This window comes from Salmo salar, chromosome 12 (assembly GCF_965601325.2).
Source record: "Salmo salar chromosome 12, fSalSal1, whole genome shotgun sequence".
Taxonomy (NCBI): Eukaryota; Metazoa; Chordata; class Actinopteri; order Salmoniformes; family Salmonidae; genus Salmo; species Salmo salar.
The window spans coordinates 44,908,475-44,929,916 of NC_138302.1; the positions used below are offsets into that span (position 1 = coordinate 44,908,475).

Genomic DNA, 21,442 nt, shown 5'->3' on the forward strand with positions numbered 1-21,442 from the left:
CCGTTTGTGTCCTTAGAAAAATCAAAATAATTAAAACATCGGGAAGATTGCACAAGTGGTAGCAAAGCAGCCAAATGTGGATAGTTGAAGACAGGGCAACGTTTATTTGTCACCAGAGCGGTTTAGAACGCGTTGGTACGTTCCACTTTTACCAGCATACAGAAGTATAGAGTGGGTTCCTGCAGATGCAGAAACGCCCAACAGCAAGAATGCCTTGGATGTGCAACAATAACACAGCCTCATAGTTGAAAAATATCTAATGTTTTAAGGTCAACTGATTCATACCAGGTTTAGTTATATTGATCTGGAAATAGCTGCAATATTACGGTCAGAACATAGGCCTCCTTTTTGCGTTTTATATTCTATAAATAAAACTGTGTGCAGGTGTGACAGAATGCTGTGACACTCATTTGTTGGTTTTCCAAGGTTAGTTTGGAGTCAGGCTACACATTCCACATCTTCATTTTTCTGATTTATATTATCATTTTAATTACAGAATACTAAAAATAACAATACATAAAACGTCTTTTAAAGAAACCATTGAATATTACAAAGGTTGTGAATTGCAAAGTTAGGATATAAAATCTTTGAACAATGGTACATAATTGAAAATAAAAATACATTTCATAAAATGCATATATTAACAGTTCTACCACATAAAAAAAACAAGATGGGCACAAATTGCAGACAGATGAGATGAGTTAGGTAGGCTACTGCGATAGCGCAGTGAACTATTCCATAACATGGAAGAGAGACGTGTGATGCACGCCACACCAAAATCAGTTTAAGTTCTCAAGTCGTGTCTATGGTCAAAAATCAGTTGCCATGAACACGAGAGAAAAAAAAGATTCAAACTACTACAAAAGTGACTTGGTGACTGCTCCCATTATATTCACACTCATGTCTCTACAGAAACCCCTAAAACTGGCCTTGGGTCCTCAAAAAAAACTGGCTCCATTGGTTGAGCTATACAATGCTTGCCAATGTTTGGAAGTTACTTCTTCTCGAACGTACATAACGGTCAGAGCATCTTGGAACACAAACCCTGGGTGCACAACCAGGGCACACAACCATTCCTATACTGTACAATTGTGGTCAGTGGTCCGACTTACCGAAAAAGCTACCATTTGACCATAAATATGCTATCATGGTGTCGACCAAAATGGGATTGGAATCCACAATGTGGAAGTGGATAAGGGGTGAGCGCTTCACAGGGCTTTAACCTTTTCGGCCAATGAAAAAAACATGCATAACCAACATTGTGCTATCTATCTCCAATTCTCTTTTTCTGCTCCTTCTTTCTACAAGTCATTTGGGATGCAGCCAAGGACTTGCAAGTCCAGCTGACACCAGAGGCTTTTTCAGGGACAGCAACCTTATATAATGTACAGATTGTGACACATTGTGTAAGCATTTTCTAATGTCTGTCCATACATTATATTTCTATCTGCAACATTGTAAAACATTGCACCCAATTCTAAAAGCGCCAAACTTCACTTCCACGACAAAACTGGCCCAAGTCATGTCCGGACAGAGGTATTTCATTGGTCTCATTGGCCAAAAATGGGAGATAGGGACACATTATTGGCATGGTAAACACAGAGGGGGAAGAAGCCACGAGTTCATTATGATCTTTTGCTCTGCCAATAAAGTGTCCAATATGACTTAGGAGTGCCGAGTGATGCAGTTGTTCCTTCTCCTGAGCAGTAGTGGTTACAGTGGCCCATGAAGACAAGATGAAGAGAGAGGAAGAAAGATAAACCGAGATGAGTCTAAAGGACCTGAGAGAGCCGCCTGGACACGGAGGGGTGGAGGTGAAGCGACGATGGGACAAGAGCCAAGCCGCTCAGTGGGTTGATTTCCACCTGGGATCCAACGCCATTTTGCAGTGGCTGGTTTAGCTTAACGAGTTGCCGTTTTCAGACCGAGTCCCCCTGAGTTTAAGCGCACATCAGAATAATCAGGTTGTCAGTTGTCGTTTTGTAGTTTAGAAATCCACAGAGAAAAGCGGGAAATAGAAATCAAACACACAATTATCACAAATGTACTATTAGCTTTGGAGAGAGAGAATGCTTGTCGGGTTTAGCGGCAAGTTGTCTGTGATTACAGGGTCTCAGTCTTAGGATGCTAATGTGGGTAGGAGGAGAATTTGAGTCCCGGAAGAGGTGTCACACTGTTTGCTACTACAGTGGGCTCCATCTAGCCCCCCATCCCCAAGTCCTGTTCATTGTTCTCTAATGGGAGGAGTCCCAGAGATTAGAGTGCTTGTTTCACATGATGTGTATGTGCAAACACTTGGGTATGTGCATCTGTACGTGTGTGTGTTGGTGAGCATGCATTTATGTATGATACATGTCAGTATTCACATGAGTGTGCATGTATGATTGTGTGTGTATGTCTGAGAGAACATGAATGATTGTATGTATGTAAGTATATATATGTATGTATGTTTGAGTGGTATCAGTGCTGCTGGTGATAGTTGTTTTGTATGCGCGGAGCTGGCTGGCTGGGTCTAGATTAAGGCAGCCGTGTCCATAAGGGTCATGTTGGGATCCTGGCTGGCAAAGAAGCGTACGTCTCGGTCCTTGTCTGCCTGCAGGGCCATCACAGTCTCCTCCAGCTCGTCTGAGTAGGCACTGCCTGGCTCTTTAAAGTACGCTGCAGAGAGAGCCAAGTAAAGTCAGCATTTATTTAAAGTGCATTTTACATGCGTCACAACCCTAGTAATAGAATGAATAGAACGTGTGCCCCCATTCAATTCAAATCAATGAGGCCATAATGAGTGGACCGGTGGGGAGTAATTATATTTCTATGGTCACAACACACTTTACATAATTAAAAAGGAATATAAGAAAGTAGGAAAATTGGGAAATATGGAGATTAAAAAAAGAAAGAAAAGGGGAACAATGAGGAAAAGAGGGAAAACATTACCAACAAAATGAAGGGAGCAAATAGTCCACAGAAGATAGAGGGAAAACAATATTCTAAGTGGTATGCTCATTTGGATAATGGAAAATACTGCATCACACATTTTGGGAAGAGCCAAAACACCACTATGCCACGAGAGATACATTTGTTGCACTGGGAAAGACAACGTACTACAACTATTGAACACCAACTGTCATCAGTGTCCAATTTAGCCGTCTTTAGCTTATACCCAGGAGTTTGTCAAGCAATAGCTTGAACGTGTGCCATTGGTTTTTATATAGCCAATGCTTTAAAATGTACAAGACATATTCCCTCTCGGGAGCAAATAACTATGTATTTTATTATTGGGTGCATAGAGGGCCCAGTCTGGTCTGGGGTGAAGTTTTACCTAGGTACAGATCTAGGATTAGCTCCCCATCCCCCAGTCCTAACTGAACCATTAGTTGGGAAAATGCTTAACTGACCACATATCAGCATCTAGGGGCAACTTCATCCTACACCTCCCAGTCTTTACCTTTCTCCATTACACTCTGACGCAGTGCTTTGGCCACCAGCACACGGACGTTGGCGACTGGGTCTGACGATAGGCTGAGTAGACTGGGGAGGAGGTGCTGGGCAAACTGGTCCATTGGCATACAGTCCTCTTCCACTATGGCCTGGGAAACACAGCGGAGAATTAATACAAACCAACTTAAATAGAGAGACAAGACAGATGACACATGGAGAGCAGGGTCATATTCATTAGGGAATGCTAAATAATTTGTTCTACTATTTTCCAATGGAAAACAATATTAGAGTTTCTTATTGGACTACTCTAGGTCAGGGCTCTCCAACCCTGTTTCTGGAGAGCTACCATCCTGTAGGTTCACACTCAATCCCTGATCTACCACATCTGATTATAATAATTAACTGGTTGATACGCTGAACCAGGTTAGTTACAAACTGGGGTTGGAACAAAAACCTACAGGACGGTAGCTCTCCAGGGACAGGGTTGGACACCCCTGCTCTAGGTAGTCCCTCCCTGTTGCAGTCAGTTTATTTCCATTTGGTGCCTAATGAACATGACCCAGCAGTCAACAATGGCCATACAATCTTCACACCTGCATTCTTTCAGAATAGTGCTATGGCAAGCACTGCTGACGCAATTTCACAAAAAAAAAATTAATAATAATCTGAACGCAGCAGCTATTGGAAATGGTGTTTGTACAGATTTTCATATATTGACATTTCGTGAACAAAACATTGTCCTGACCTGGCAGATAAAGGCAAAGGCCTGGCGGCCCACCCACTTGGGACAGTGGCAGAAGCGGACGATGAGCTCGTTGATGAAGTTCAGGCCCAGGTCATGGGCTCCACATGCATACATCTTCTGTAAGATCTCCACCACCTAGAATGGACGAGACAAAGATGAGACAGAGGCTGCGTCCCAAATGGCACCTTATTCCCTATACAGTTCACTACTTTTGACCAGAACCTATTGGACCCTGGTCAAAAGTACTGCATTATAGACGGGTTGGTTGTTTAGCAACAAAACCGACGCGTGTGCAACTATGGAGCAAAACAGACAGGGTTGGCTTAGATTGTTGACAATATGAGAACTATATTTTGTCTATTGAAAACATAAATACATTTGCACAATGAGCACTTGTCTCTCGGATACATCATTAGTTATTGGTTAACTAGCCAGCGAATTTTGGCCATATTAGCATAAATATGACATCAGTCAAAATAACTCAAAACAAGGCATGGTATCAAGAACAAGATAAAACTAACTGAAACGAGCCACCTACGATTCCCCACATGGCAGCTTCTTCTCATTGTTGCTAGTTATCTGGCCATCCAGAATCGCAACAACACATGTCCGCTATCCCGTCTATAGGGGAATACTAGGTTGCCATTTGGGACACAAGCAACGTTTTGGTGCTTTCCATTCTAAAGGCAGGCAGGCCACTGCATTAAGATGAGATAATAGTTGTCTACTTCCACAGAAGTTTGCAACATCAGAAATATCCCAATTGACACAATACAGACATACTCACACCTCATATCATTCAGCACAATTACTACTTTAAGTTCAATCAAAAAAATAAACTGATCTTGATCATTCAAAAGTTACAGTTTCAATAACACAAGTACAAACGGCATGCCTACCAGCTTGTAAGAGATCCACCGAACTTCCGACACTTTGTCTGAGCAGAGGGTCAGTGCTATTTGTCTGAGGTAGTCATACACATCGTAGTGGCTGTACAACTCTATGATCAGGATAAGCTGCCTGTGGACACACATGGATAAATTCTGTTCAACACACACGGGCTCTAATGTATAGGGGTCATCCTAAAAAAAAATCTGCTTTTCTGAGGTCTTCATTCCACAAAAGAGGCCCAACAATATTGCTATATGTTTTGGGGGCACCTGCCACTTTTTCCATTGACTGCTTTTGTGACAGCATGAACAGCGCCAGGTTACCTGTCTGTCTGTGCTATCATACCAAGTCCTTGTCACTCATTAATTTATCATTAATCATGTTTGGCTTGACAATGTGCAATGGAGTGGGAAAGAGGACTATCAGATATGGGACCAGGCAGGCACCATGGAGGGCTTTCTCCATTTTAAAAGTAGTCAGTTTTCTTACTTTTTTATGTTAGTGATTTACTGCCATACGCCGTGCTGCTAAGGAGTATAATTCATTGGCTGCGTACACAGATTTGCAGATGTTGTCACGGGTGCAGCTAACTGCTTAGGTTTCTAACTCCAACAGCACAGTAATACAATATCAACACAAACACAATCCAAACAAAAAAAACAATAAATCAGAGAGAGCAATGTCAGAGCCCGGAATATAAATAAATGGTGTGTATAGACAGTATGGACAGTATATGAATAGAAAAGGTGTGTACAGCAGTAGTTACAGTTGAAGTCGACAGTTTACATACACCTTAGCCAAATACATTTAATCTCAGTTTTTCACAATTCCTGACATTTAATCCTAGTAAAAATTCCCTGTTTTAGGTCAGTTAGGATCACCACTTTATGTTAAGAATGTGAAATGTCAGAATAATAGTAGACAGAATGATTTATTTCAGCTTTTATTTCTTTCATCACATTCCCAGTGGGTCAGAAGTTTACATACACTCAATTAGTATTTGGTAGCATTGCCTTTAAATTGCTTAACTTGGGTCAAACGTTTTGGGTAGCCTTCCACAAGCTTCCCACAATAAGTTGGGTGAATTTTGGTCCATTCCTCCTGACAGAGCTGGTGTAACTGAGTCAGGTTTGTAGGCCTCCTTGCTCGCACCCGCTTTTTCAGTTCTGCCCACAAATGTTCTATGGAATTTGAGGTCAGGGCTTTGAGATGGCCACTCCAATACCTTGACTTTGTTGTCTTTAAGCCATTTTGCCACAACTTTGGAAGTATGCTTGTGGTCATTGTTCATTTGGAAGACCCATTTGCGACCAAGCTTTAACTTACTGACTGATGTCTTGAGATGTTGCTTCAATATATCCACATCATTTTCCTACCTCATGATGCCATCTATTTTGTGAAGTGCACCAGTCCCCCACAAAAGCACCCCCACAACATGAAAAGCTACCCGCGTGCTTCACGGTTGGGATGGTGTTCTTCGGCTTGCAAGCCTCCCCCTTTTTCCTCCAAACATAACAATGGTCATTATGGCCAAACATTTTTTTTTTGTTTCATCAGACCAGAGGACATTTCTCCAAAAAGTACAATCTTTGTCCCCATGTGCAGTTGCAAACCGTAGTCTGGATTTTTTATGGTGGTTTTGGAGCAGTGGCTTCTTCCTTGCCGAGCAGTCTTTCAGGTTATGTCGATATAGGACTCGTTTTACTGTGCTTACAGATACTTTTGTACCTGTTTCCTCCAGCATCTTCACAAGGTCCTTTGCTGTTGTTCTGGGATTGATTTGCACTTTCGCACCAAAGTACGTTAACCTCTAGGAAACAGAACGTGTCTCCTTCCTGAGCGGTATGACGGCTGCGTGGTCCCATGGTGTTTATACTTGTGTACTATTGTTTGTACAGATGACCGTAGTACCTTCAGGTGTTTGGAAATTGGTCCCCAGGATGAACCAGACTTGTGGAGGTCTACAATTGTTTTTTCTGACGTTTTGGCTGATTTCTTTGGATTTTCCCATGATGTCAAGCAGAGAGGAACTGAGTTTGAAGGTAGGCATTGAAATACATCCACAGGTACACCTCCAATTGAATCAAATGATGTCAATTAGCCTATCAGAAGCTTCTAAAGCCATGACATTTTCTGGAGTTTTCAGAGCTGTTTAAAGGCACAGTCAACTTAGTGTATGTAAACTTCTGACCCACTGGAATTGTGATACAGTGAATTATAAGTGAACTCATATGTCTGTAAACAATTGTTGGAAAAATGACCTGTGTCATGCACAAAGTAGATGTCCTAACCGACTTGCCAAAACTATAGTTTGTTAAAAATAGATTTGTGGAGTGGTTGAAAAACAAGTTTTAATGACTCCAACCCAAGTGTATGTAAACTTCCGACTTCAAGTGTATATAGGATGAGCCATACAGTATATACATATAAAGTGGGTAAAACAGTATGTAAACATTGTTACAATTCCTTCAGAAAGTATTCACAACCCTTGACTTTTTCCACAATGTGTTGTGTTACAGCCTGAATTTAAAATGGATTCAATTTATATACTGCTCAAAAAAATAAAGGGAACACTTAAACAACACATCCTAGATCTGAATGAAAGAAATAATCTTATTAAATACTTTTTTCTTTACATAGTTGAATGTGCTGACAACAAAATCACACAAAAATAATCAATGGAAATCCAATTTATCAACCCATGGAGGTTTGGATTTGGAGTCACACTCAAAACTAAAGTGGAAAACCACACTACAGGCTGATCCAACTTTGATGTAATGTCCTTAAAACAAGTCAAAATGAGGCTCAGTAGTGTGTGTGGCCTCCACGTGCCTGTATGACCTCCCTACAACGCCTGGGCATGCTCCTGATGAGGTGGCGGATGGTCTCCTGAGGGATCTCCTCCCAGACCTGGACTAAAGCATCCGCCAACTCCTGGACAGTCTGTGGTGCAACGTGACGTTGGTGGATGGAGCGAGACATGATGTCCCAGATGTGCTCAATTGGATTCAGGTCTGGGGAACGGGCGGGCCAGTCCATAGCATCAATGCCTTCCTCTTGCAGGAACTGCTGACACACTCCAGCCACATGAGGTCTAGCATTGTCTTGCATTAGGAGGAACCCAGGGCCAACCGCACCAGCATATGGTCTCACAAGGGGTCTGAGGATCTCATCTCGGTACCTAATGGCAGTCAGGCTACCTCTGGCGAGCACATGGAGGGCTGTGCGGCCCCCCAAAGAAATGCCACCCCACCCCACACCATGACTGACCCACCGCCAAACCGGTCATGCTGGAGGATGTTGCAGGCAGCAGAACGTTCTCCACGGCGTCTCCAGACTCTGTCACGTCTGTCACGTGCTCAGTGTGAACCTGCTTTCATCTGTGAAGAGCACAGGGCGCCAGTGGCGAATTTGCCAATCTTGGTGTTCTCTGGCAAATGCCAAACGTCCTGCACGGTGTTGGGCTGTAAGCACAACCCCCACCTGTGGACATCGGGCCCTCATACCACCCTCATGGAGTCTGTTTCTGACCGTTTGAGCAGACACATGCATGCACATTTGTGGCCTGCTGGAGGTCATTTTGCAGGGCTCTGGCAGTGCTTCTCCTGCTCCTCCTTGCACAAAGGCGGAGGTAGAGGTCCTGCTGCTGGGTTGTTGCCCTCCTACGGCCTCCTCCACGTCTCCTGATGTACTGGCCTGTCTCCTGGTAGCGCCTCCATGCTCTGGACACTACGCTGACAGACACAGCAAACCTTCTTGCCACAGCTCGCATTGATGTGCCATCCTGGATGAGCTGCACTTCCTGAGCCACTTGTGTGGGTTGTAGACTCCGTCTCATGCTACCACTAGAGTGAAAGCACCGCCAGCATTCAAAAGTGACCAAAACATCAGCCAGGAAGCATAGGAACTGAGAAGTGGTCTGTGGTTACCACCTGCAGAACCACTCCTTTATTGGGGGTGTCTTGCTTATTACCTATAATTTCCACCTGTTGTCTATTCCATTTGCACAACAGCATGTGAAATGTATTGTCAATCAGTGTTGCTTCCTAAGTGGACAGTTTGATTTCACAGAAGTGTGATTGACTTGGAGTTACATTGTGTTGTTTAAGTGTTCCCTTTATTTTTTTGAGCAGTGTATTTTTGGTCACTGTCCTACACACAATACCAAAGTGGATTTTTTATTTATTTATTTTACCAGCTAAGTTGACTGAGAACATTCTCATTTACACAAACGACCTGGGGAATAGTTACATGGGAGAGGAGGGGGGATGAATGAGCCAATTGTAAGCTGGGGATGATTAGGTGTCCATGATGGTATGAAGGCCAGATTGGGAATTTAGCCAGAACACCGGGGTTAACACCCCTACTCTTACGATAAGTGCCATGGGATCTTTAGTGACCACAGAGAGTCAGGACACTAGTTTAAAATGGCACCCTACACAGGGCAATGTCTCTAATCACTGCCCTGGGATCTTTTTGTAGACCAGAGGAAAGGGTGCCTCCTACTGGCATTCCAACACCACTTCCAGCAGAATCTGGTCTCCCATCCAGGGATGGAACAGGACCAACCCTGCTTAGCTTCAGAAGCAAGCCAGCAGTGGGATGCAGGGTGGTATTGCTGCTGCATTTACAATGCATTTGGAAAGTATTCAAGACCCCTTGACTTTTTACAAAAAAATTTACATTACAGCCTTAGTCTAAAATTGATTTAAAAAATGTTTTTAATTACATCTACACACAATACCCCATAATAACACAGAAAAAACAGGTTGAGAAATTTGCGCAAATCTATAAAAATAAAATATCACATTTACATAAGTATTCAGACCCTTTACTCAGTACTTTGTTGAAGCACCTCTGGCAGAGATTACAGCCTAGAGTCTTCTTGGTTATGACACTACAAGCTTGGCACACCTGTATTTGGGGAGTTTCTCCTGTTTTTCTCTGCAGATCCTCTCAAGCTCTGTCAGGTTGGATGGGGAGCGTCGCTGCACAGCTATTTTCAGGTCTCTCCAGAGATGTTAGATTGGGTTCAAGTCCGGGCTCTGGCTGGGCCAATCAAGGACATTCAGAGACTTGTCCCGAAGCTACTCCTGCTTTGTCTTGGGTGTGTGCTTAGGGTCGTTGTCCTGTTGGTGGCCTGATTGGTGGAGTGCTGCAGAGATGGTTGTCCTTCTGGAAGGTTCTCCCATCTCCACAGAGGAACTTTGGAGCTCTGCCAGGGTGACCATTGGGTTCTTGGTCACCTCCCTGACCAATGCCCTTCTCCTCTGAATGCTCAGTTTGGCCGGGCGGCCAGCTCTAGGAAGAGTCTTGGTGGATCCAAACTTCTTCCATTTAAGAATTATGGGAGGCCACTGTGTCCTTGGGGACCTTCAATGCTGCAGACATTTTTTGGTACTCTTCACCAGATATATGTGCCTCGACACAATCCTGTCTTGGTGGTCTGCGGACAATTCCTTCGACTCCATGGCTTGGTTTTTGCTCTGACATACACTGTCAACTGTGGGACCTTATATAGACAGGTGTGTGCCTTTCCAAATAATGTCCAATGAATTTAATTTACCACAGGTGGACTCAAATCAAGTTGTAGAAACATCAAGGATGATCAATGGAAACATGATGCACCTGAGCTCCATTTTGAGTCTCATAGCAAAAGGTCTGAATACTGCTTCGTCATTATGGAGTATTGTGTGTAGATTGATGAGGGGGAAAAAAAAATTGAATCCATTTCAGAATAAGGCTGTAACATAACAAAATGTGGAAAAAGTGAAGGAGTCAATACTTTCCGAATGCACTGTATAGTGTAGATGCAGAGCGTTAACACCTTTAGTTGGCTCTCCCTATTTAGATTTCTCGAAAAACATTCCTTTATCTGATTTCCCTAATTTTCGTTTTGCTCCAACTTTTTGGTTTGCTTCCTGTCTACGATTGGTGTGGGTTTTTCTTTTGATTGACACTTCTTGGGCAAATTCAGTGGGTGCTCATGGTGGGTGTCTTTTAGGTTCCAGGTGTTGTTGCTAGTTAAGTGGACACCCCCATGACTGTCTTTCAGAACCCCTCCCAAAACCCCACCTGTTTCGTTTTGGTTGTTGTCAGTGACTCAGTTCCCCCTTCTGTTTGAGCAACAATTTCTTTCTTGTTAGGGAAAGTGACACCCTTCACTGCGGCCCCGTCGATGTGGATGGAGGCATGCTCTCTCTGCTGTCCACTGTCAGCTTTTGTTGACATTGAGAGGTGAGGTTATTTACCTGGTACCACTCAGCTTGGGCACTAACCTCCTGTAGGCTCTTGTCATTGTTGGTGATCAGGTCTAACACTTGTGTTATCAGCAAGATTTGGAGTCGTGCTTAGCCACACAGTCATGAGCGCACAGGGACTACCGAAGAGGGCTTAGCACACATCCCTGGGGGGGACCCTTGTGTGGAAAATCAGCGTGGGGCAGAGATGTTGTTGCCTACCCTCACCGCCTAGGGGAGACCCATCAGGAAGTCTAGGACACAGTTGCACAGGGAGGAGTTTAGTCCCAGGGCCCTGAGCTTAGTGATGAGCTTGGGGGGCACCATGGTGTTGAAAGCCTAACTGTAGTCGATGAACAGCATTCTCACATAGGTATTTCTCTTAAATCAGGTGGGATAGGGCATTGTGCAGTGCAGTGGCTATTGCGTCATCCGCGGATCTGTTGGGGCAGTATGCAAATTGTAGTGGGTCGAGGGTGTTGGGTAAGGTGAAGGTGATATGGTCCTTGATTAGCCTCTCAAAGCACTTCATGGTGACAGAAGTGAGTACTACGGGGCAATAGTCAATTAGTTCAGTTACCTTTGCTTGCTTGGGTACCAGAACAATGGTGGACATCTTGAAGCCAGTGGGATGACAGACCGGGATAGCGAGAAGTTTAATATGTCCGTACACACTCCTGCCAGCTGGTCTGCGCATTCTCTGAGGATGCGGCTGGATGGAACTCTGTGATCCCTCCCTAAGCCATTGAAAGGCCCATTGAAAGGCTTCCATTGAAAGGCTTCAAGATGTCCACCATTGTTCTGGTACCCAAGCAAGCAAAGGTAACTGAACTAAATGACTATTGCCCCTCCATAGTTTAGGGCCTAATGAATGCCATCAGAGACTTGTGGCAAGTGGGCCCTCTAGGGAGAAATATGGAGGACTCAATCCTAAATGAATGACAAAGATTGGCCCTGATCTAAATTAACGGGAGACTTACTCGGCCAGCTCGTATCTAAACCTCCAGTTGCGGCTGTTGTCTGTCACCATGAACTCCTGCAGCTGGTACAGGTACTCTCTCCTCTTCTCAGCATGGAGTAACTGCCAGAGACAAGACAGAAGATACAGACAGCTGAAAGACCACAGATCCAAGTTATAATGTCTCACCAAAGTGAGCAGTATTCATCGTTGCAAAACCCCTGGACAACACATTCTCTTTTATTAGTAACAAAAGGCACATGTATCAAAAGAAATAGAGGCAACCCGTTTAAGAGTGAAAAGACACAAATACAAACGTCTCTCCACCTCTAGACCAACCACATTGTTATTGTGAAAGACAATCTGTTCTGTGACAACCATATAAACCCAGTACACAGGTCAAGTCAGGCAGCATTCTACAAATGCCTCACATAATAGGTGACTATCATGCAGTGCATCAGATAGCCATCTAAATCTACACTGAACAAAAATATAAAACGCAACATGTAAATTGTAGGTCCCATGTTTCATGAGCTGAAATAAAATCTCTGAAATGTTCCATATGTACAAAAAGCTTATTTCTCTCAAATTACATGAACAAATTTGTTTGCATCCCTGTTAGTGAGCATTTCTCCTTTGTCAAGATAATCCATCCACTTGACAGGTATGGTATATCAAGAAGATGATTAAACAGCATGATCATTACACAGGTGCACCTTCTGCTGGGTAAAACACCACTTTAAAATGTGCAGTTTTGTCACACAACACAATGCCACAGATGTATCAAGTTTTGAGGGAGCGTGAAATTGGCATGCTGGCCACAGGAATGTCAACCAGAACTGTTGCCAGAGAATTGAATGTTCATTTCTCTACCTCTAACATCTTTTTAGAGAATTTGGCAGTACGGCCAACTGGCGTGATGTGGGCGAGCAGTTTGCCGATGTCAACGTTGTGAACAGAGTGCCCCATGGTGGCGGTGGGGTTATGGTATGGGCAGCCATAAGCTATGGACAAAATAGCATTTTATCGATGGCGATTTAAAATGCACAGAAATACAATGACGAGATCCTGCGGCCCATTGTCGTGCCATTCATCTGCCGCCATTACCTCATGTTTCAGGATGATAATGCATAGCCCCATGTCGCAAAGATCTGTACACAATAATGGAAGATGAAAATGTCCCAGTTCTTACATGGCCTGCATACTTACCAGACATGTCACTCATTGAGCATGTTTGGGATGCTCTGGATCAATGTGTATGACAGCGTGTTCCAGTTCCAGCCAACATCCAGAAACTTCGCACAACCATTGAAGGGGAATGGGACAACATTACACAGGCCTGATCAACTCTATGTGAAGGAGATGTGTCGCGCTGCATGTGGAAAATGTGGTCACGCCTCTACTTTTTAATGGTGTCTGTGACTAACAGCTGCATATCTGTATTTCCAGTCATGTGAAATCCATAGTTTAGGGCCTAATGAATGTATTTCAATCGACTGATTTCCTTATATGCCAGCGGCATACCACCCTGCATCCCACTGCTGGCTTGCTTCTGAAGCTAAGCAGGGTTGGTCCTGGTCAGTCCCTAGATGGGAGACCAGATGCTGCTGGAAGTGGTGTTGGAGGGCCAGTAGGAGGCTCCCTTTCCTCTGGTCTAAAAAAAATATCCCATTGCCCTGTGTAGGGTGCCATCTTTCGGATGGGACGTTAAACGGGTGTCTTGACTCTCTGTGGTCACTAAAGATCCCATGGCACTAATTGTAAGAGTAGGGGTGTTAACCCTGGTGTCCTGGCTAAATTCCCAATCTGGTACTCATATGGTCACCTAATCATCCCCAGTTTACAATTGGCTCATTCATCACTCCTCTCCCCAGGTTGTTGCTGTAAATGAGAATGTGTTCTCTGTCAACTTACCTAGTAAAAAAATACGAGCTGTACACTCAGTAAAATGTTTGAAATTGTTGTTTATTTTTTGTTCAGTATAAATCCAATCTAGATTAACCATGTGGCAGCTAAAAGTTCCAGTCTGTTTGTGCTATCATACCAACTCATTGTCAATGTTTGGCTTGACAATGAGGAATGGCGTTGGCAAGGGCACAAACAGATCTAGGACCAGGCTAGTAAAACAGCACAGCAAGTGGACCAACATGTAGATAGATGAGATTTAGAGTCGCTTCACAGTTTGCTTGTTACATGTATGGTGGTCTCACCTTAAGGAAGTCATAGAGGTGTTTGAGCACGCCGATGCGCACCTCGTCCAGGTCCTTGAGAAAGCCGTTGAAGATGGGCACCAGGTCAGCCGCCGTAAGCTGGTCTCCCAGGATCACCGCCAGCTCGTGGATGGAGAACGCCAGCGTACGGCGCACCTTCCACTGTAGTGGTAATGAATATAAAGACAGAAGATTAGCTTGGCCCTACACCAAAACAAGCCTTTTCCACATGTCAGGGAGTTAAAACTCAGAGGAAATGGCTGATATGCCTCGGGCAATGACTACACAGGCTAACACAGCCACTCCCTACCTCAGCCAAGCTGCAATACCACTAATTGAATAATGAATCTAACAATCCACTATTCTTCACAAAAGTAACTGAAGTTAAGCTTTAAGTGAAAATGACAAGCTGTATTGATTTTGGTTGCAAACTAATAACTCCATATTACATCATGAGCGCGGTTACCAAGCAGTCACTAAACTTGTCATTTGCATAGCAACGTACATACTGTAGGATTTGCAACACAAATCTAACAGTTGTTTTCTGACGGGTATCAGTGCATCAATCTCTAATGATGAGATTATGTCAACACATGGCGTGTTGTTCACTTTCACACCTCACAGTCTGATAAAATTTTAAAAAGCTATATTTATTTTTGTTGGAAACCAAGCAGTTACCATGGCGCCGGAGGAGATGGCTGCCGTTTTACGGACTCCTAACCAATTGTGCTATTGTGGGTGATTTTTCGCGTAATTTGTAACTTATTTTGTACATAATGTTTCAGCCACCGTCTCTTATGACCGAAAATAGCTTCTGGATATCAGGACAGCTATTACTCACCTCGTACTGGACTAAGATGTTTTCTTTAACAAGTCGGACGCGAAGGATTTACTTCAGACACCCGACAAGGTCCAAATCCCTGTCATTCGCATTAGAAAGAGACGGAGATATCGACGACATACGTTGGGGTGCCTTGTAAGGATCCGACGGCGAGTGAGTAATCTGTTAGACAATGTACAATCAATGGATAACAAAATAGACGAGCGGGCAAGTTGGCTAGCGGGAAAGTTAGCTGGTCCTGCTGTTGGATGCACAGGTACGTGCTGACGTGTCATCACACATGCTACGTTTTCTATTGTGATTGTTCAATAACGACCTCTTTAAAAATAGAGCAGAATCCTATTTTCTCCGCCTCCTATTTCATATAATCCTATTTTTTTCATAGGCACGCGCACCATTGACCGCTCCGCCTCGATATAATAGCACCCCCGCATAGGATTCATTGAAAATGAATGGGCCACCCCGTCCACTGTGTCAGTGCCTTTAGAACCCAGTGTCCTGGGTCATGTTCATTAGGGCATGCAACTAAAAACGGAAAATGAAAATGAGCGTTTCTTATTGAACAATAAATTGTACCCTTCTTGTTTCAGTCCGTTTTGGTGTTTAATGAACACAACCCAGGTCAGGGCCCCACCTGTATAGCCCAAAATAAAGATATGGGAGTGCCCCCAAAAAGCACACACCTGTACGTCAGTGGCGAGGGTCTCGTAGGTGTCCTTGAGGCAGTGCCAGTTCTGTTGGCCCAGGGTGAGGGCTACGCCGGGCAGGCTGAACGCACAGTGCTTGGCAATCTCTGTGTCCACCGTCTGGGCCCGTGCCGGGTCCGTCATGGAAAGGTACTGGTCCAGCAGCTGCTGGGGAATCACATTCTGGGGAAGAGGGTGGGGAGAGGGACACGAGTAAGAGGAGTGGTTAAAACCTGTCACTATCATAGCCATGGCAACAGCAGCGGTCAGTAGAAAATGTTAGGAGGCTGGTTTGGTTTCCCGGAGACAGACTAAAGACCGGTTCACATTTAACAGCCGAGACCATTTTATGCAGATTTAGAACAAAGTTTGCGTGATCTGAACGGTGTAGTTTTAGAAGGTCTCATGTCGGCTGCTGGAGGAGTTTCCAAAATGCAACATGTCAAATCTTAGCTAAAGACTTGAGACGAGACAGTCCGTTTAGCCAATCAGAGAACAGCGCGCTAAAGTTAAGTGTTTAAGTCAAGCTGACAGCCAACTATCAATTTCTGAGGGGTTAGCTGCAGTGAGCTGTCCTAGCTTTTTTTTTTTTTTTTTTTACAATTACACATACATAAACATTTTGAAAAGGTATTTTTTGTTTCTAAACTCACCACACACCCCTTCTCTTTTCCACACTTTGTTGTGTTTGTTGTCATTTTGTCAACAATCGACATAAAATTCCAAAGATAACACTAATATATCTTGATTAGATAAGTATTCAACCAATTTAACATTTAAGTAAGTTTGGTGCAGTATTTTTAAAAAAAAATGTTTTATGAAAACGAGTCGTCTCTCGTTGAATGACAGACTTTATTGAAGAACCCCTACTGTTGACCAATCACCGACGAAGGGGCGTAGGCTTTGGCTCCGAACTTCGGCTTGCCTCCAGAGAATGTTTTATGTGCCCAAACATCCCCCCCAAAAAACTAGCCAAAGTCAAAAACGAACAAAATGTTGTCATAATATATGCACAAACTCTACCGAACTGTTTCGGCTGGGAAACAGGCGGATGCCTTTAGTCTCTATGAGCTTTGCACACCGGGATTGAAGCTCAGTCATGTAGGTTGTTGGCCATTGCTAGACAGCCATTTTCAAGTCTTGCCATAGATTTTCAAGCTGATTTAAGTCAACACTGTAACTAAGCCACTTAGGAAAATTCAATGTCGTCTTGGGAAGCAACTCCAGTGTATATTGTTGTATAATTGGCCTTGTGTTTTAGGTTATTGTCCTGCTGAAAGGTGAATGTCTCCCAGTGTGTTGGAAAGCAGACTGAACCAGGTTTTCCTCTAGGATTTTTCCTGTGCTTAGCTCTATTCTGTTCTTTTTAACCTAAAAATCTCCCTAGTCCTTGCCGATGACAAGCATACTCACAACATGATGCAGCCACCACCATGATTGAAAATATGAAGAGTGGTACTCAGAGATGTGTTGTGTTGTATTTTCCCCAAACATAACGCTTTGTATTCAGAACAAAAAGTTAATTTATTTTCCTTGTTGCAAACAGGATGCATGTTTTGTTATATTTTTATTCGGTACAGGCTTCTTTTCATATTTTTGTTAGTATTGTGGAGTATTTGGTATTTTATTAGGATCCCCCAATATTGTAACTACAATATTGATCCATCCTCAGTTATTTCCCATCACAGTCGTTAAACTCTAGCTGTTTTAAAGTCACCATTAGCTTCATGGTGTAATCCCTGAGCCGTGTCTTTCCTCTCCGGCAACTGAGTTAGGAAGGGGCCTGTATCCATAGTGACTGGGTATTTTGATACACCATCCAATGTGTAAGAAATACAGTATCTGCACCATCCTTAACTTATTTGGGATAGGGGGCGGTATTTTGACGTCCAGATGAAAAGCGTGCCCAAAGTAAACTGCCTGCTACTCAGGCCCAGAAGCTAGGATATGCATATAATTGGTAGATTTGGATAGAAAACACCCTAAAGTTTCTAAAACTGTTAAAAATGTCTGTGAGTATAACAGAACTGAAATGGCAGGTGAAACCCCCGAGGACAAACCATTGAAATTTTTTTTTTGGGGGGGGGGGGCCCCCCCAAAATTCGAAGAGAGCCCCCCCCCCAAAAAAATCATCCTACCACTGATTTCAATGGCTGGCACTTTTATAATAGGGCAAAATCGTTCCCAATTGCAGTTCCTAGGGCTTCCACTAGATGTCAACAGTCTTTAGAGTTTCAGGCTGCTTTTTGGAAAAATGAGCCAGATATTGTAGTTTTTCTAGGTGGCTCCCATTTTGGCTGTAGTGTTTCCAAGAGCGTAAAAGAGAGCGCGTTCTTTGGTATTTTTCTCCGGTAAAGACAATAACGATTCTCCGTCTTAAATTGTATTGTTTATTTGCGTATTAGGGTACCTAAGGTTTGATTATAAACGTTGATGGACTTGTTTGGATAGGTTTATTGGTAACGTTTGGGATTCATTTTGTATGCATTTAAGGAGGGAAACCGAGTGGATTATTGACTGAAGCGCGCCAGCTAAACTGAGTTTTTATGGATATAAAGAAGGACTTTATCGAACAAAAGGACCATTTGTAATGTAACTGGGACCTTTTGGAGTGCCAACAGAAGAAGATCTTCAAAGGTAAGGCATATATTATATCGCTATTTCTGACTTTCGTGTCTGGTTGTCTGCTGGGCGCTGTCCTCAGATAATCGCATGGTTTGCTTTCGCCGTAAAGCCTTTTTGAAATCTGACATGGTGGTTGGATTAACAACATGTTAAGGTTTATTTTGATGTATTGCACTTGTGATTTCATGAAAGTTAAATATTTATAGTAATTTAATTTGAATTTGGCGCTCTGCAATTTCACCGGAAACGCTAGCGTCCCACTAATCCGCAAGAAGTTAAAGGGATATTCAATGTTTGCTTTTTTCTTTTTACCCATCGACCAATAGGTGCCCTTCTTTGCGAACCATTGGAAAACCTCCTTGGTCTTTGTGGTTGAATCTGTGCTTGAAATTCCCTGCTCGACTGAGGGACCTTACAGATAATTGTATGTGTGGGGTGCAGAGATCGGGTAGTCATTTAAAAATCATGTTAATCCTTAAGAGTCTAAGCCGGGTTTGGGTTCTATTAGCATATGGAATTGTTTTAGGATGGTCATACCAAGGATCATTTAGGTATTTGATTTTGCATTTTAGGACCCCTTTTTAGGATTCAAAAAATTAAACATTGAATGTGGCCTTACTGCTATTAGCCCATAGAAATGCATTGAATAACAGATACATACATGGAAAAACATTCATTCATGACTTGAGACATTCATTCAAACAGATCAAACATTTATAGAACTTCTACATTTAAGACAGGAGAAACAAATTGATTCAGAAGATAAAACATTTTAGTTACCATAAATTCCGGACTATAAGCCGCAACTTTTTTCCCAGGCTTTGAACATCGCGGCTTAAACAATGACGTGACTAATATATGGATTTTTCCCGCTGTCAATTTCTTTTTTCCAAAAAAAACACATTCTGTGACGTGCTCAGTTTTTTGGCGGCATGAAGCTTTCATTAGACCAATGAAATTGCCGTTAAGGTCAAACAACTTTTTTGTTTACTGTTTAGATTAAATCGAGCGCTCTCAAACTTCCCATCATTCTGATTACGGTAGTCATTTTGTCACCCTCATCATGGCAAAGACACAGCGAAATGCATATGATGCAGCTTTCAAGTTGAAGGCGATTGATCTGGCTGTTGGAAAAGGAAATAGAGCTGCTGCACGGGAGCTTGGTCTTAATGAGTCGATGATAAGACGTTGGAAACAGCAGCGTGAGGAATTGACTCAGTGCAAAAAGACAACTAAAGCTTACTGCAAATTTTATATTTTTTGTTACAAGCCGTGTTTTGTTAAAGCCTATTTATTTTTGTTACAAGCCGTGTTTCATTAAAGCCTATTTATTTTTGTTACAAGCTGTGTTTCGTTAAAGCCTGTGTAAAGTTCATTTGTTTCAATGTACCGGTAGGCACCTGCGGCTTATAGACATGTGCAGCTTATTTATGTTCAAAATAAGAAAAAAAAATTAAATTCAGTGGGTGCGGCTTATATTCAGGAACGCTTAATAGTCCGGAAATTACGGTACTTGTTTCTATTACTTTTTAGCATGTCAAGCTAGCACACAGAGTAGGCAGCTAGCTAGAAAGCAAACTTTGTAGCCATGGATTGTGCACCTCTCATCGTTTAGCTACAGTACTTACCTCCACAAATTCTGTTTACTTTGATATCTATACTGAATGAAGCACTTAAGGTGAACTCATGGGCACCTTTAACTTGTTCACTTAATTAAAGGGGGAAATTTGCCTTAAAATGTTTTGTGCAACTGACTTAAAGCTCAGCAAATGTCAAGGGAAAATATACTTCAGATATTTTGTGCAACTGGGCCCTGTCCTCTATCAGATATAAGAAAGATGAGGATTATTTATTTTTTTGACTCATATTTAACAATTTTTTTGGGGCACTAAATGACTTCTATATATACACTAGCATAAATGTTTTAAACTCGTACTGGGCTACCTTCAGACAAGTCTTAAGAGGCTTGTGGGCATCCTAGAGCAAAACAACCGTTGTGTTCGTGAGCGGTTTCCTTCCTTTCCAGCAACGGTGTTAGGAAGGGCACCTGTATCACCTTTCCATAGAGGGGTCATATTAGTGTGTAGCCCAAACTAAATCGGATGCTACAGACAGAAATTGGCAGATCGGCAGTACCGACTTCAGACAAGTCTAGTGAGGTTTGTGGGGGTTGTAGAGTATAACGGAGAACACCGTCGTTGTCGTGAGAGTCATCTTTCCATAGAGTGGTCGTATTAGTTTGTATGCCAAACCGTTTGGACAGTACAGACGCATTCGTGAGAAGACCAATTTTCGCGATATCTCATGGTCTGACAAACACGGCTGTAGCTGGCAACCTTCCACCGCAGACGCGGAAGTCCGCCATTAGCAGATACAGTGGATTGAGACGCAGCACATGCTAAAATACATATCTAGCTTAAACAGACGGGGTATTTTTTTATTATTATGCTAATTATATTTCCGCGGGGGTGCAGACATCGACTCTAGGGGGTTACTTAAACAGTAATATTACACACAGAGTGAGTCCAGGCAACTTTTATGTGACTTGTTAAGCACATCTTTACTCCTGAATTTATTTAGGTTTGCCATAACAAAGAGGTATTGACTCAAGACATTTCAGCTTTTCATTATTAATTTGTAAACATTTTTAAAACACAATTCCAGTTTCACATTACTGTTATCCAACAATTACTATTATTATTATTATTATTATTATATAAAAGCCCCTTAGATATTCTCACAGACCAGATTTGACCTAACGAAAAATTGACATGGAAAGCGTACATCTGTAAATCCCAAACTCTAAAAGTAA

General features: G+C 42.8%; 1 protein-coding gene across 3 annotated transcripts in view; it reads right to left on the reverse strand.

Annotated features, from left to right (window-relative positions):
• Nucleotides 1-459: 459 nt before the first annotated feature.
• LOC106565070 (serine/threonine-protein phosphatase 4 regulatory subunit 1) overlaps nucleotides 460-21,442 on the reverse strand; it is a 53,157-nt gene continuing 32,174 nt past the window's right edge. For all 3 annotated transcript variants that reach the window (XM_045691391.2, XM_045691390.2, XM_014131696.3), the window contains exons 14-20: nucleotides 16,003-16,188; nucleotides 14,479-14,640; nucleotides 12,291-12,391; nucleotides 5,080-5,200; nucleotides 4,181-4,315; nucleotides 3,443-3,584; nucleotides 460-2,658 (exon numbers count right to left, since the gene is read on the reverse strand). In XM_045691391.2, coding sequence (XP_045547347.1) covers nucleotides 2,513-2,658; nucleotides 3,443-3,584; nucleotides 4,181-4,315; nucleotides 5,080-5,200; nucleotides 12,291-12,391; nucleotides 14,479-14,640; nucleotides 16,003-16,188 — 993 coding nt within the window. In that variant the 3' untranslated portion in view covers nucleotides 460-2,512. The remainder of the gene's footprint in view (nucleotides 2,659-3,442; nucleotides 3,585-4,180; nucleotides 4,316-5,079; nucleotides 5,201-12,290; nucleotides 12,392-14,478; nucleotides 14,641-16,002; nucleotides 16,189-21,442) is intronic.